The sequence below is a fragment of the Nematolebias whitei genome, chromosome 9, assembly GCF_014905685.2.
Source record: "Nematolebias whitei isolate Nwh7 chromosome 9, NemWhi1, whole genome shotgun sequence".
Lineage (NCBI taxonomy): Eukaryota > Metazoa > Chordata > Actinopteri > Cyprinodontiformes > Rivulidae > Nematolebias > Nematolebias whitei.
The window spans coordinates 37,669,353-37,684,648 of record NC_056506.1 but is presented as its reverse complement, the minus strand read 5'-3'; the positions used below and the strand labels follow the sequence as shown (position 1 = coordinate 37,684,648).

The 15,296-nt window shown below is 39.0% G+C and overlaps 1 protein-coding gene across 1 annotated transcript in view; it reads right to left on the bottom strand.

Annotated features, from left to right (window-relative positions):
* Positions 1 to 11,106, bottom strand: part of obscnb (obscurin, cytoskeletal calmodulin and titin-interacting RhoGEF b) — a 59,523-nt gene extending 48,417 nt beyond the window's left edge. Inside the window, exons 1-8 of the mRNA XM_037682315.1 lie at positions 10,866 to 11,106; positions 6,480 to 7,571; positions 3,769 to 4,038; positions 3,279 to 3,539; positions 2,525 to 2,830; positions 2,186 to 2,452; positions 1,969 to 2,075; positions 115 to 283 (exon numbers count right to left, since the gene is read on the bottom strand). Coding sequence (XP_037538243.1) covers positions 115 to 283; positions 1,969 to 2,075; positions 2,186 to 2,452; positions 2,525 to 2,830; positions 3,279 to 3,539; positions 3,769 to 4,038; positions 6,480 to 7,560 — 2,461 coding nt within the window. The 5' untranslated portion in view covers positions 7,561 to 7,571; positions 10,866 to 11,106. The remainder of the gene's footprint in view (positions 1 to 114; positions 284 to 1,968; positions 2,076 to 2,185; positions 2,453 to 2,524; positions 2,831 to 3,278; positions 3,540 to 3,768; positions 4,039 to 6,479; positions 7,572 to 10,865) is intronic.
* Positions 11,107 to 15,296: the final 4,190 nt, after the last annotated feature.

The window sequence follows — 15,296 nt, the reverse complement described above, 5'->3', positions numbered from 1 at the left end:
AAAAACACTTCAATTTATTTTAGGATAAAATGGTGTCGAAAAGCAGTAAACTCTGCTCCACAATCAAATTCAATTGTGAAACAATACCAGTAATTGTAATTTTGAAGAATATACCTTTAAGAGCAAGCTGAATGGACAGTTTGTCATCAGCTAAAGCACACTCATAAATGCCCACATCTTCCTCCGTAACATTGTGTACCACCAGGATCCTCTTACGATCTTGCAACACATATTCATACTTCTTGCCCATTTTCAGCTCCCGCCCATTCTTCATCCAAATCACCTGGAAAAACAAAGAAAGTAAAATTTAATGAAATATAAGTGACAAAGTGATTAACTGAAATTATGTCCCTTGAGGTTTCTAAGAGTAAAAAAAACACAATTTAATAACAGTCTAACCATATTCTGTAAATAAGGTGTTAAGTCCATGTTCTGCAGATTTGTGTAACAAATTGTGGTAAAAGTGCAAAATATAGTGCAAGCCTTGGATAATCTTTACTTAACAAGCAGTTAGACAGTGCAATAAAAAAAAAAGCTTACTAAATATTGTAATAAATATTAAAGCCACCATGACAACAGTCAAATGTTTGTGATTAGTTGTTTTAAACCTCCACGTTTAAAATTTTCCACCATATCTGTCATGGTCAGTGGTGGATAGGACCCATATGTAGACAGACCCAGAGGAGCTCGAGTAAAATACGCAAAGCTTATCAATTTTTTTTATATTTCAACTGCTCTCTTCCTCAGGGGTCGCCACAGTGAACTATCTTGCACGAAGACTTGGCAATTGTTTTTATGGCAGATGCCCTTCCTGATGTAACCACAGACCACCGAGCTACCACAGCCCTCTGTGTGGAGCAGAGATCTGCTATCTAGGGCACCTGGGGGAGTAGATAGCCGGGGTTAAGGGCCTTGCTCAAGGGTCCAGAGTGGGGCAAATAAGGGTGGAGACAGGTGTGGGTGCTTCGCCTTTCCCACCAACATTTTGATGTTGTCGGTACGAGGAGTCGTACAGGCCCACCTTCTCTAACCTCTGCGCCACCACTCCCCCCTGCAAAAGGGAGGACTGGGATATAAAGATAACCAAATACAATGAGCGACTGGAGAGGTGGTGACTGGTAACACCTGGGCAGATTGCTAATTAGGAACAGATGAAGGGGCAGACTAACTGAAACAAACACTGAGAAAGATGACAGAGGGTGAATGGAAAATGGCACAAGAAACACTGGGGAAAAAAGCTAGACTTAAACCAGAATACTACAAATGAACCCTAAGAATTACAAACTAAAAAAATAATAAAATCTACACTGAACAAGAGAAACACAAAAGAACCCAAAGGACAAAAATAAAACACGAACCACAAAGGAAATAATAATATGAACTAAAAGACTAAATAAAATCACAGACAGCACAGATAGAAACAGACAGAAAGCTGAACTCTTCACAGTTTGACAAGGCAAAACTGAAGAGTGTATTTAAAAGTTATCTGTTAAAATATATGCATCATAGATAAAAAAATAAAAATAAATTGTAAAAAAAGCTGAAAATGTTTTCTCCGGGTACTCTGGTTTCCTCCCACAGACCAAAAACATGCAAGTTAGGCTGGTTGGTAACTCTAAATTGTCCCTAGGTGTGAGTGAGAGAGTGAATGGTTGTTTGTTTCATTTGTCTCTATGTCCCTGTGATGGACTGGAGACCTGTCCAGAGTGTCCCCTGCCTGTCGTACAGTGATTGCTGGATATGGGCACCAGTGACCCCCGTGACCCAAAAAGAAAATGCAGGTAAAGATATTGGATGGATGCATGGATGTTTTGGAGTCATTCCTTGGCTTCTGTAAGTAATACTGCAATTTAAGGAACTTCCTCAAAAATATCATACATGACATGCTAAGAAAGTGATACTTAAAGTTTAGATATATTAGAATTTCAATTGAAAACAATGAAAAAGAAATATGATTCTGTCACGAACCTGTGCATCAGAATCTGACACCTCAACAGTCAGCTGAGCGGAGTCTTGGGCGCTGCAGATCACAACCTCTGCACGATCTGACTTGTTGATGAATCTAATAAAAGCAGCTAAAAAATACAGTTTTTTTGCTCAGATGCAATAATTTGTTGGTTTCACAGAAAATTAAGCAAAAACACTGGCGACACAGAAAACATAATAAAAATAATTAAGACTATACCCTTCACAGATAGGGTGCAGCTGCTCTGTGAACCTCCACCAACAAATTTGATTTCAGCGCCATTCATTTCCATGGTCACAGCACGAATGAGCAGTGTGTGTACGGTCTTTGACCTGGTGATGAGGTAGTCAGCTCCACTACGCAGGAGGCGCCCACCGAGGGACCAGAAGCCCGAGCAAACAGCAGACAGCTCCAAGGAGATAGAGAATTCTTCACCGACTACTGCAGCGCTGTTTATTAGGCCTTTTTTGATTTCTGCAGTGGGTTCTAAAAAAAAACCAATGCATTTAAAAATGGACCAACCAAAGACGTATATCTGAATAAAAACGTCTGTCTTACCAAGATAAAAGCTTCCAGGGACATCCAGATAGGGACTCTGGCCAAAGTCATTTATGGCAAAGATTCGGAACTGGTAGCTAGCTTCCTCAGCAAAGTTACAGATGGTGATCTCTGTTGAAACAAGGGATTCCCCAGCATTGCACCTCTGCCACATAGAAGCACCAACCTTCCTTCTCTCCACGATGTACCCTTTGATGGGCACAGGACGATCACTGTCAGGAGGAGACCACTGAATGGTGATAGACGAGTCTGTCTTGTTCTGCACCACAGCATTGACTGGGGGATCGGGCGGATGCTTCCGTGCAGCTGGAGTGGAAAAAGTGACAGTGAAAACAAACATTTCAAGTGGGAACAAAAAAGGTTGAATCATGTCATCTGGACTTCGTTTTTTTGTTAAAAAGAAACGTTTCGCCCCTCGTCCAAGAGGCTTCGTCAGTCTGAGGCCTAGCCATCTGGTATTACCCAGAAGCCACCCTGACTCTTGTGTTTCAAGCCTGCCTCAGATACCCCTGAAGTCTGGCCTTTTCACTAATGGTTTCAAAAGACTGACTGAATGACTGAAGACTGAATGACTGAGAAAACAAACTTTGTATTTCAAGTGGGAGTTTACATGTTTTTTGTTTTACCATATGCTATTTTCCTCTCGTTCCTTTCTTTTATTATTTGAATTGACAAGGTAAGAATAAAGGAAACTTTGTAACCATATGACAAAAATTAGGTTGACTCCATAAGTTTTTTAAATGATCTGACTAACCAGTGACGGTGAATCTTGTGGAAGTCTTGCAGTCGCCAGCCACAAAGGCTACTTCTCCTGAATCATCTGCCTGGCAGTTTTTAATTGTGAGAGTGTATTGTCTGAGCACACAGGCAATGGAAATACGAGAATCTTCCTTTAACTTCTCGCCATTTCGGGTCCAGTAGGCATCCAAACAAGGATGCTGCAGCTCAACACAGAAGATGACAGTGTCACTGACAGGGACTACTGTCCTCCGAGGAAGTTTCTTGGTGATGTTACCTGGGAAATTGGGATAAATACACTTTAAATAGCAATATTTTGTAGCACAGAAAACAATATTTTTGGAATTGGATAACAGAAATTATGTCATTATACTTTGTAGTAGAAACTAAATGGGAACTATTCCTGTCACAAAGTTTATAATATTAGTTACACTGTAAAGCTGCTTTGTGAAAAATGCTTACTAAATTTTCAACCACAAACGAGATGAATTAAAAAAAGTTTATACCTAGGACTGTGAGCTCAGCCACGGTGCGACTGCCCTCTTTCAGCTCGCAGATGTAAACACCATCATCGTTAGTGGTGACGTTGTGTATGGTCAGACTACGCAGGGTGCCGTCCTCCTCCATGCGATATTTGCTATTTTGCTCCAGACGTGTTTCCTCCATGAACCAGCTGGCCTGTGTGGCGCTATAGGGAACCTCACACATGAGCAAGGCTGACGACTTCTCTTGGACCTCCACATCCTGAAGCTTCCTCTTGAAAGGCAATTTAGGCTCTGACACAGAAAAAAATATAATGTTCAGATAACTTAACAATATGATTTATTTTAATAGCTTAATAAATGTGTTAATTCATCTACTGTAAACTGCAGCATCTGCATGACACTTCAAAGTAATTCCAGCAGTAACAAAGTAACAAGTAAGAATGGTATATATATATATATTTTTTTTTTTGGGGGGGGGGGGGTGTTTCTGGGTTTAGATTTTGGGTTCTGATTATTGTTATGATTCAATGCAACAAAACAAACACATTTTAAAGGTAACAGCTCATTGTAATACTTGGTTTATTTTAATATCCTGGTGTAGTGTACATTTCACAAGTTACTAGTTCTTCTGTAATCTAACTTTCCTTAATCCACTGAACACTAAACCCAACCAGTCCTCTGATATGAACACCAGAACAAGTTCAAAGGAATAAGGAATGTGTAGACAATTTCATTTGAACTTTTTCCACAGTTGCTTTTGACATAATTTATTTACAGTAGGAGACTTGATGCTAGAGATGCATGTGGTAAAATAGAAAATGCAGAGAAAGATCTGATGAGTTTACAGGAGCCATAAAATAAAGTAAAAAAACAAACAAACTGGTAATTGGTCTGTACTTATATAGCTCCTTTCTATCCAATCAAGATGCTGAAAGTACTTCACAACACAGTCTGTGTCATTTACCAGTCCTCACACACACTAATGTGGGGTTTCTGGGTTTTGTCCTGTCTTTTCTCTATCCTCATGTTTCAAGCACCCCTCAGTGTTCCTCCTCCTCGTGGTTCAGCTCCTGTCCCACCTGTGTCAAATCTTAATCACTCCAGGTGTTTGTCATTCTGTTTCATCAGCGTTTGTATTTATTCAGCATCCTTGTGTCCTGTTATTTGTCTGTGGATTGTCCTTCCAAGGCTACATGTTCTATTCCTCTGAAGTAAGTTTTTAGCTGCCCCGGCAGTTCTGTTTTATTTTATCACAATAAATGTACTTATTTTACTTGAGAGTCTCCTGTATTCAGCCTGTACGTGGGTTCTACACTTTAAAGCAGCAACATGATCATTCATACATTTCTGCAAAGCTAATGTGAATAAATGAATTTAATCAGTGCTTTTTAGATCACACTGGGACACATCCAAGGCTTAATGAGGGGTTCAGTGTTTTACCCAGAGACACTTCAACACGTGACTACGTACTGGTGAAGTCAAAGCGTATAACTCTCATTGGAGGATGACTGCTCTAACTGCTCGGCCACAACTACCCAAAAAGCTGAAATGTTGTGGAGATTTTGATGTTTTCTTTACAATGGATCAAGAATAAAGCTTTCTGATGATTGCATTTGTAAAAAAGTATGTATGAAGGTGCAAGTTTTACTTGTATGCACGCTCACTACTGCAGCAAATTCTCTATATTTACTATTACGCCCACACATTGTAAGACTCAACAATCTTCCATGAGTTTTATTACAGGGTTGAGTGGAAAACCTCTGCAAATAGACTAAAACAAATCCAGCAGACATTTTTTATGCTACAAAACTAATTTTTTTCAACATCTCTGTGTTGAATCATCGGTGTTAAATATAAAATGTGAAAAATAGCAAAACAAACAAAAAAAGAAAAATATGTCCATCTAAATATTTGGGCATCATGATTTGATGGGATATAGACTTTGAAAATTAAACTTTTTCTTTAACTTCTTATCAAAGGCAATGACAACCGAATTAACATTAGCAATTGCATTTACTTTTTTATAGCAAGCAAAGAAAAAGTGAACTGACATTAGTTTTACGGATTTAGATGTATTTCTTTAATTGCTGTATATATTAAAACAATAGCTATTCGATCTTCAAATCGTTTACTTTTCATCAACCAACAAAGTGCAAGAGACACCGTGAGATATCTATTTTCTTGCACCTTTAATGAACAGGGGCATCAGTGGCTCTTCAATCATTAGACTGAATGGAGATTAAGAGCAAACAAAAATAAACAAAAATAAGATGATAAAGAGTTCCAATTTCTTCCCATGGGAAGTCACACTAAGAGTGTGGCAACATGATATGGAGTAAAGCAGTAAGCAACTTTGAGCTCCTCGTCATCAGCAGAAAATAGATGCAATGCAATACGTCGATTCAGAGTGTTAGACTGAGTTTAACCTTGTCACGAACAGCCCAACGGATTTTGAGACATTCCAAAAGATCCAAATGAGACTTCAACATGGTGATTACAGCTACACTTGGAGCATAACCATAAAAGCGAATATTATCCTTTTGCAAAACCTGACAGCAAGCTATTGAAAAAACAGATTATGGTAAATTGAATGTGCTACCAACTACGACGTTAAAATATAAGATGATGCATAGCCTTAAAAGTTATATTCAAAAGCTCAGTCTCAAAAGTGAGTAAAATATGTTTGCCATGAGTCAAGATAGTCTCAACAGAGGAACACTTTAAGAGCTTACCTTTGACTGTTACCAACACAGCACTGTAGGTCTGCCCAGCCATATTGGTTGCATTGCAGGTGTAGAGACCATTGTCAGTCTGCTTGCAATACAAAACCTTGAGGATGAAGTTTTCAGCTTGGTCTTCATAAATGACGTGTCTGCGGCCCTCACCAATGTTTGTCCCATCCTTCCTCCAGGTAATGTGTGGTTTGGGGTGACCGGTCACAAAACAGCTCAGTTTGGCATGCTTGCCCTCAGTCACTGTGCAGGTACGGGTGAAAACACCTTTAGGAAGATTAGCCAGCGCAGACGCCCTCAGCTCATGTTCTAGACTCAGGGAACTCAATAAATCCTTCTTTTTGGCTGTGGAGAAGGAACTACTTTCCTCAGTGTGATAGATGGAAATGTCCTTCTTCATTTCCTCTTTGCGCTTTTGCAGATGGGAGAGGAGAGAGGTGCTCTTGTCTTTGTCTGCAGCCATGCGGCGATCATCCTGAGCTTCTACAACAAGCGCTGCTGCAGCCTGGGCACGGCCTACAGAGTTCTGGGCCCTGCAGGTGTAGGTGCCGCTGTCCAGGTTGCGTACGCTTTGGATCTTTAAGGTGCTGCTGTCACTGTCGGAAACTATCTTGATGCGGTTAGTCTGCCCCAGGTAGCGTCCATCCTTCTCCCAATCAAAGTTGGCGTCAGGGTGAGCTGCAACCCGGCAGTGGAAAACAACATCCCCGCCCAAACTCCCACGTGTGGAAATAGGCTTCACCATGAAAACGGGGGCCCTCTGAGCCATCTCTGTTGGCATGGCCACTTTAAGGGTCACAGCAGCATAAGCTTCCCCAACATTGTTTTTGGCTCGGCACATGTACTGTCCGCTATCCTCCAGTGTTAGGTCGTAGATGGTCAGGCGGTACACATCTCCATCCCCCACAGTCTTGAAACGGCCTCCAGATGTCAGCTTTAGCTTATCTTTTTCCCAGGTGATTAGTGGAGTGGGGTTCCCTACAACAGTGCAGCTGAGTGTGGCATCCTTGCCTGCGTACACCGAGAATGCTTTAGGGCGGGTGAGAAACCTGGGGGCTCCTCCAAACATGTTTTGATCCATTTTTTTTTTACCTGCAATGAAAAAGGAGACATATTTAAAATAAATAAATAAATATTGAAGCTGCACAATATATTACACATTTATTGCCATTACAATATGAGTGAGAGCAGTATGAGCATATTGCTTGAACTGTAATAAATCGTAGGCCATTATATTTCAAGTACCGTGCATTCATGAACTTCTACATGCTAATAATCTATTTGTTCAATCCAATGGACCTGGTTTCAATGATTGTGAAGACAATGAATCGGAAAATGTGAGTTTATTGCAAATGATGTTGTTATTGCAATATTAAACATCACAAGTTTTTCTAATATCATGCAGCCCTAACAGTACTGCCTTTATTTAGAGGCCTTTAATACGATACAACACACACTTATCAAAAATAGACATAATTTAAAAAAGGCAATATACAATTACATGAAATAATGCATTAACACTAAGCATGGATATATTTATAATGAAAAAATAATTTGCATTTGGTGAAGTAATAAGGAATTATGTAAGAGGGGTCAATGTTTTGGGTATTTTGTTGGAGGGTGTTTCAACAGTTAGAAGAACAATACTCAATATTTAAACCTTACAACTGTCTTGAGGGCCCACATTTAAGTAAAAGTGTTAATGGTTGGCATTTGGACATGTAAGACAAAACAAATAAAGGTTACTGAAAGGTGAGAAACAGAATATGGAAATCAATGTGGCATTTAAAAGTTCTGACAATGCCCCATGTGGCTGATTTCAACATAAACCAATTCTTAAGAACGAGCCCAAGAGTAATTATCATTACATTCAAGGGAGGTATGAAAACTTGAAGCAGTAAGCAAACATTATTTAAATTACAAAAACTAAAGAAGAATAGTTTTTTAGGAATAGTTTATTTTAATAGTGAAAATTACAGGGCGAAATTACAGCCTTTTTTGTCTGTTTAAACAGATATCACTTGTAAATGAGTCTTCTAGGCTCAGTGTGACTTATCTGTCTAAATAAAGGTTGAATGAAAAAAAAACTTGGGTAAGAAGGAAACAGTCAATATCTCATTGTTTTTATTATGAATGTTTAGCAAATGGACAGCAGGACAGTGGTGAGATGTGCTGAGTGACAGATAGCTTCAAGGTGGAGGTGGGAGTGCATCAAGGGTTAGCTCTGAGCCCCTTCTTGTTTGCTCTGGTGATGGACCGACTAACAGATGAGGTCAGGCAGGAATCCCCGTGGACTATGATATTTTGCAGATGACTTGATCTGTGGTGAGAACAGGTAGAAGAGAACTTGGAGAGGTGGAGGTATGCACTTGAAAGAAGAGGAATGAAAGTCAGCCGTAGTAAGACAGAGTACATGTGTGTGAATGAGAGGGAGGCTGGTGGAACAGTGAGGCTACAAGGAGCAGAGGTCACAAAAGTGCAGGACTTCAAGTACTTGGGGTCCAATGTCCAGGAAAATTGGGAGTGGGCTAAAGAAGTGAATAGGAGAGTCCAGGCAGGATGGAGTAGATGGAGAAAAGTTTCAGGAGTGATTTGTGACAAAAGAGTGTCAGCAAAGGTCAAAGGAAAAGTTTACGACAGTGGTGAGATCACCTGTGTTGTATGGTCTGGAGACAGTGGCACTGACAAAAAGACAGGAAAAAGAACTGGAAGTGGCAGAAATGAAAATGTTGAGGTTCTCCTCAGGAGTGACAAGGATGGATAATATTAGGAATGAGATAATCAGAGGTACAGCACAGGTTGAACAACTGGGATATAAAGTTAGAGAGACCAGACTGAGATGGTTTGGACATGTCCAGAGGAGGGACAGTGGGAATACTGGTAGAAGGATGTTAGAAATGCAGCTGCCAGTAAAAAGACAGAGGAGATATATGGATGCAGTTAGAGAGGACATGGAGGTAGTTGGAGTGAGGACAGAAAATGCAGAGGACAGAGTGAGATGGAGGAGGCGACCCTGAAGAGGGAAAAGCCGAAAGAAAAAGAAGAAGCAAATCTCTAAACCAAAACTTAAATACCAGATAAACAAAATGTATTCATGTGGTAGACAAAAACAACATTTGACACAATTTAAGACCAATGTCCAGAAATACCTGATGGCTGTATAAACATTTTGAGTTTATACTTGGATCCAATTAAATAAATAATCTAAATTAATACGAACTCTGCATAAATAAATTTTAAAAAAAGAAGCTTTTTCACACATCATTGTGAAAAACACAGTTGTGGTCCATTATGTGTACAATTCTCCACTCATTAAATTAAAAATTAATAAATTAAATTTGCTGCTGATCTGTTTCATGTTGCTGCTGATCTGTTTCAATGTTGATGTGTTCATGCGTGCACATCTGCTCACAGACTCATGTTCATGTTTGTGGTGATGTTCAATGTTTTATGTTATGAGTGCTTAGTGTATATTTAGTTGATGCATTTCTTAGTTCATATCTTAGATGTTATTACTGTTTTTCTTATACATTTTATTGTTGGATGTAACTGGGACCCTGTGTACATAATTTCGCTCCACCACATGTACCACATGAGGTGCGAATGACAATAAAGAAACTCTGACTCTGACTGACTCTGACTAAAAGCAGTTAATGCAACATGACTTTGTTGGATGCAACATGTACTTTACAGTTTCCTTCGTGCACACTAAAAATATGTTGCTCAATGAAAATAGACATAAAACCAGAGCTGAGTGACATATTTATAGATGACAGCTACAGTAGACTACAGTACAAACCCCCCCGTCGTACTGCACACATTTAAGTCAATCAATAAGGTAGGTTAATAGCACAAAAACAAACAAATACTTCTGTAACAAGGTCATATGGAGAATATATTTGCCTTTCAAAGTTTGACATTTGCCAGCTTTTGTCACCTCAGTAGCTCGGACTGCATGTCCCAAAAATAACCTCAGCTGTCTGAGCCCGTCTCTGTCCATTGCCATTTGTAGAAACGCGGGCTCGTTTGATAAGGCTCCCACTTCGGAAACACACTTTATTTCTAGCATTGTCCCTTTTTCTACCTGCCAGAGAACGCTTCTGCAATGTCATAACGACAAACTGTGGTTAATAAAGCCTGTATAAATGACCAAAAGTATTTTCGTTAGTTAGTGTTTTTTTTTTACAAAATGGTAGCATAAACATTCTTTAGCTAGCTAGCTAACACTGAAGTAGCATTGTAGTTCACAGGTGGGCGGAAAGGGTAATTAATTACCAACAAAAAAAATAAGGTGAACACTAAATAGTAACGTTTCCTAGCGCAGAATTTTTTTAAAATTATTATTACCTGCTGTTATTATTATTTTTGCTTAAGTTAATTAGTCACCTTGACTTGAGCCTTCAGCCTCTCAGTTAAAAGTCCATCCAATCACGTGACAGTCACTGGGCCATTTAAATTTCCAGATGGTGTGTCCAGTTCAATAATGATTTAAAAAATCCCCACTTAAAAGGTCTTTTTGTGCGTGAATATCCAGTGAAAAGATCATAAATCCCAGATGGTGATGGAGCTCCCCCCGTCTCCTTTGGTGGGACCTTTTCCCACCCCTTTCTTCTCTGGTGGCCCATGATGCCACAGAGCTGACGTGCTCGGTTTGGTGCAGCCTCCTTTTCCAAAATAGACGTGTTATTTGCAGTGCAGATAGGAGATAGCCCTGGAGGACAGGCCAGGCCTCTGCTGCAAACTCAACACACCACTCAGTTTAACAAATCACTCTTACTGAGTTGAATATTGAACTGTGGATGTTTACAACTTCAGAGTGGTGGCTTTCAGCAGATCATAACCATAGAAAGGATCTTGGGAATATAACTCATATGATTAATTATGAGCTAAGCAACTTTTTCTAGTGTTTTTCTTCTTCTGGGGTTTCATCAATCCAAAAAAAAAAAGGTTACATTTTCAATAACATGTTCAGGTTAATGCAACCCTAATTACAAAATTGTTGCTACATAGTGTAGAATGTAAATAAAAGCAGAATGCAATTCTTAAAAACCCATATTTCGTTCGCAATTAATCAACATAACAAATGTTGAAACTAAAAAAAATTATATCTAACAAGGTTGAGTCAGTTCCGCTGGATGAGTTCTTCTTTGTTGAAACGTTTCGTCTTAATCTATACTCTTTTTTTTTAAAGAAGTCATATCTTCATCTTTAAGCGTAACTTGTTTGTTTCTCTTGAACAAAACGTAGCTGTCCATTTCTAAAGGCTATGTTGGCTACGGCCACCTTTTGTGTGTTATCTTACTCTATGGTGGCCACCATCAGAACAACTTCCGGGTCACACATGTGATAGAAAACAAATATTACAATGACTGGACGAGTCTACCAAAGTTTGATTTTTGATGTGAGGTTAAAGTCAAAAATGCAGAAAACAATGACGTATTGTATTTTTTGAATCGCACATAAAAACCAATGATGAAAGGACAAGTCGTTTTTTCATATTTTGATTTTTGATGGTCAATGAAAAAACAATTGAACGAAAGGTACACGGCCTATTTAGCAACAGGTCAGTAAGAAAGTTGAGTATAATGAGAGTATTTTAGAGACGTTCAATGTATCAGAAGTAAAGATGGGCTGAGGTTCACCACTCTGAAAAAGACTAAGTCAAAAATTAGTGGAACGATTTCAGAATAATGTACCTCAATGTAAAATTAGGAATACTTATTTACTATTCATAATATAGTAAAATATTCAAGATATTTGTAGAGATCTTTGAGCTCTATGATAAAGTCAAAAATTAATATTGAATACCCGTAATCTTCAGGCCTTCTGGCAGCACGGCCTTACAAACAAATTACTGCATGGCTCAAGAACACTTTCGCAAACACATGTCTGTAAACACAATTTGTTGTGCCATCATCAAATTTAGATTTAAAGCTCTATCATGCAAAGAAGAAGTCATGCATAAACATAATATAGAGATGTTGCCATCTTTTACAGGCCAAAGCTAATTTAAGATGGACTGAGGCAAAGTGAGACCCTGTTCTGTGGTCAGACAAATCCAAAATTGAAATTATTTTTTAGAAAGCAGACGCCATGCCGGGTTAAGGATAATCCAGTCTGCTATCAGCGCACAGTTCCAAAGCCTGTCGCTCTGATGGTATAGGGGTGCATTAGTGCCTTTGGCATGAGCAGCTTAGATATCTGGAAAAGCAGCATCAATACAGAGAACTTTAGACAGGGTTTAGATCAACATATATTCCCATTCAGAACAAAAAGACTCGGGACCATAGAACAGGTACAATTCTACATCAGGTAAGATTGAAACAATGTTCCCCTCCCAAAACTCCAGTAGCTGGTCTCTTCAGTTAAATTTCAAAAATGTTTACATATTGTGAATGTGGGAGTTCCTGTTCCACGTCTGTCTTTGGTCACCAGAGAGCACCATGCTAACACACCTGCGAACAATGTTTCCTGATAAGGCACCTGATGACTTCCCTTCCATGCTGGAGCATTACCTTGCTTATATGGTTTGTGCTTCTAGCCCTTTTGTGAATCTCTAGTCTTGTGATTACCTTTTGCCTGATATTTCCAGTGTGCCTCCTGAGACCTATCTGATTATCGGACCTTCTAGTGAACCTCTGGAAACCTACCTGTGCACTCCAGCTGTTTCCTTTGCCCTCCAACCACACGCCCTCCTGAGTCTACCGGACGTTCCCATGGTTGTACAGGATCTTGGAACCAAACTACTTGCCATCCATCTACTAGTAAGAACCTTAGCTCTGGACCTGACCCATCTCTTTGCTTCCCAGGGTTCCTGATACTTCCAGACTCACTGTAAATAAAAACACTGAATTTATACTAATGTGTCTGAGTTATTCTTTATCGGTCCTTTTGCTCTGGGTTAGAAGAAAGATATAGAAGAAAACGATACATATTTTTAATGTGGACAGTTTGCAGTGAAGTTATGAAGTACTGGTTATTGAACTTGAATCAGTCAGTTTGGTATATTGAGTAATGCAATACAATTTTTGATCCTTGCCTATTTGTGCAAATGTAACCTTGTAAGACAATTTCTATTGTATCAAATGAAATCCTGCCTTATTTCAACTGTGCGTTGAGATGAGCTCTAGAATGTTAAATGTGAATCTAATTTTGTGTTTTAACCATTTCTGATGGTCTTTCTGCTTTATTCCTACATTCAATTTGCCTTCTATGACATTTTTCTGTTGAGCCTGTTTGACTTCAGTCATAAAAACACTCACAGACTTGACTTGGTTGGAAGTTTGACTGTAGTCACGTGGGAGGCTGTGGCATGCTGTTTTTCTGCAGTCACCATTGTGACAGCTGCACGGTGCATGTCAGGCTCATAATTAGGTTATGACTTCAGAGGAAATTAATAATTCAGGGTTACTATAAAATGATTCTCTTTGACTCTTTTAGTGTGATGTAAGCATTTATTGAAACATGAGATGGATAACCGAAGTTGCTGACTGTAAAGCACCTCCTTTTCTACATGTAAATTTCCATTGCAACTTTTTGATGGTATAAAAAAAACAATACATGGTTTAACCTTTCATCTTTATTCTTTGGCATCTCTTGTATTTCCTTGGTCTCTCAGTGTGGGCTTTCCCCCAGTGTCTGTGAGTGACAGCAGCAGGTCGCCTGGACCCTGATTTAAACTCTCCGAAACTTTAGCGGGCACTAATCTACTGTTGCTGCTCGTCTCTGCTTCATCCTGTGCTGGCTGCTGTGTTTAGTTTCCATATCCCTGAATGTACACTGAAGAACGTTTTATGCAAACCTAACGTTGGACTCACTTAAAATAGGTGTTTTTTTTTTTTTTCTTTTCTTGTGTTCTTTTATATAATTCCTCAATGTGCAAACATTGCGCAGGAGGTCACTCAAAATTTCTAGAGCTTTTGGTAAACTGAAGATCACTCCTTGGCAGTAAATAGTCTTTCATGACAGCTGAAGGCACAACGTGCCAGAGAGGATCAAACGGCTACAGTTTCCACATTGAACATTGTGTCAGGTTGAAATGGTTTATGAAAAATGTTTAGCATGTGTACCTTCCAGTGTGACCCGATCTCCCAGACATTTCAAGAGTAAAGGCATGGTTGTATCATGTTCACAGGCATGAACACATGGGTGTTTGGGGCCTGTAAACATTATATAAATGTTAGTTTCCACCAAAAAGCAATTTACACAGGATGCACAGCAGATGGCGCACACGTCTACTATTTGCAGGAGGAATTTTAACAGCACAGACAACTGCTTGAGAACAAAACTGATACATAAGAATCAAATAAAACATTATTTTATTTACAGGTTACCATATTTTTTTGGACTATAAGGCGCAATATCAACGAACGGGTCTGTTTTCATATATGAGGCGCATCGGTTTATAAGGCGCATTAACCCAAAAAAACCAGTCAGATAAGTCAAACTTTATTCAACTCATTCACAATAACTCTTAACATTGTTGTACCACACAAAATTGGTTTGAGGTCAGTAAGCACAACCAGAATTAATACATAAGGCGCACTGGATTATAAGGCTCACTGTCGATCTTTGAGAAAATTAAAGGATTTTAAGTGCGCCTTACAGTCTGAAAAATAAGATATATATTATTTGAAGCACCTGTACAGACAAGTGTTTTCCAGGGCAACAAGAGCAGCACAACATATTATAGTGCTGCAACAAGAGCCAGCAAATGCCCAAGATTTAAAATATAATAATATATATTATATATTTATAACATATGCATATGTATATATATATATATATATATATATATATATATATATATATATATAT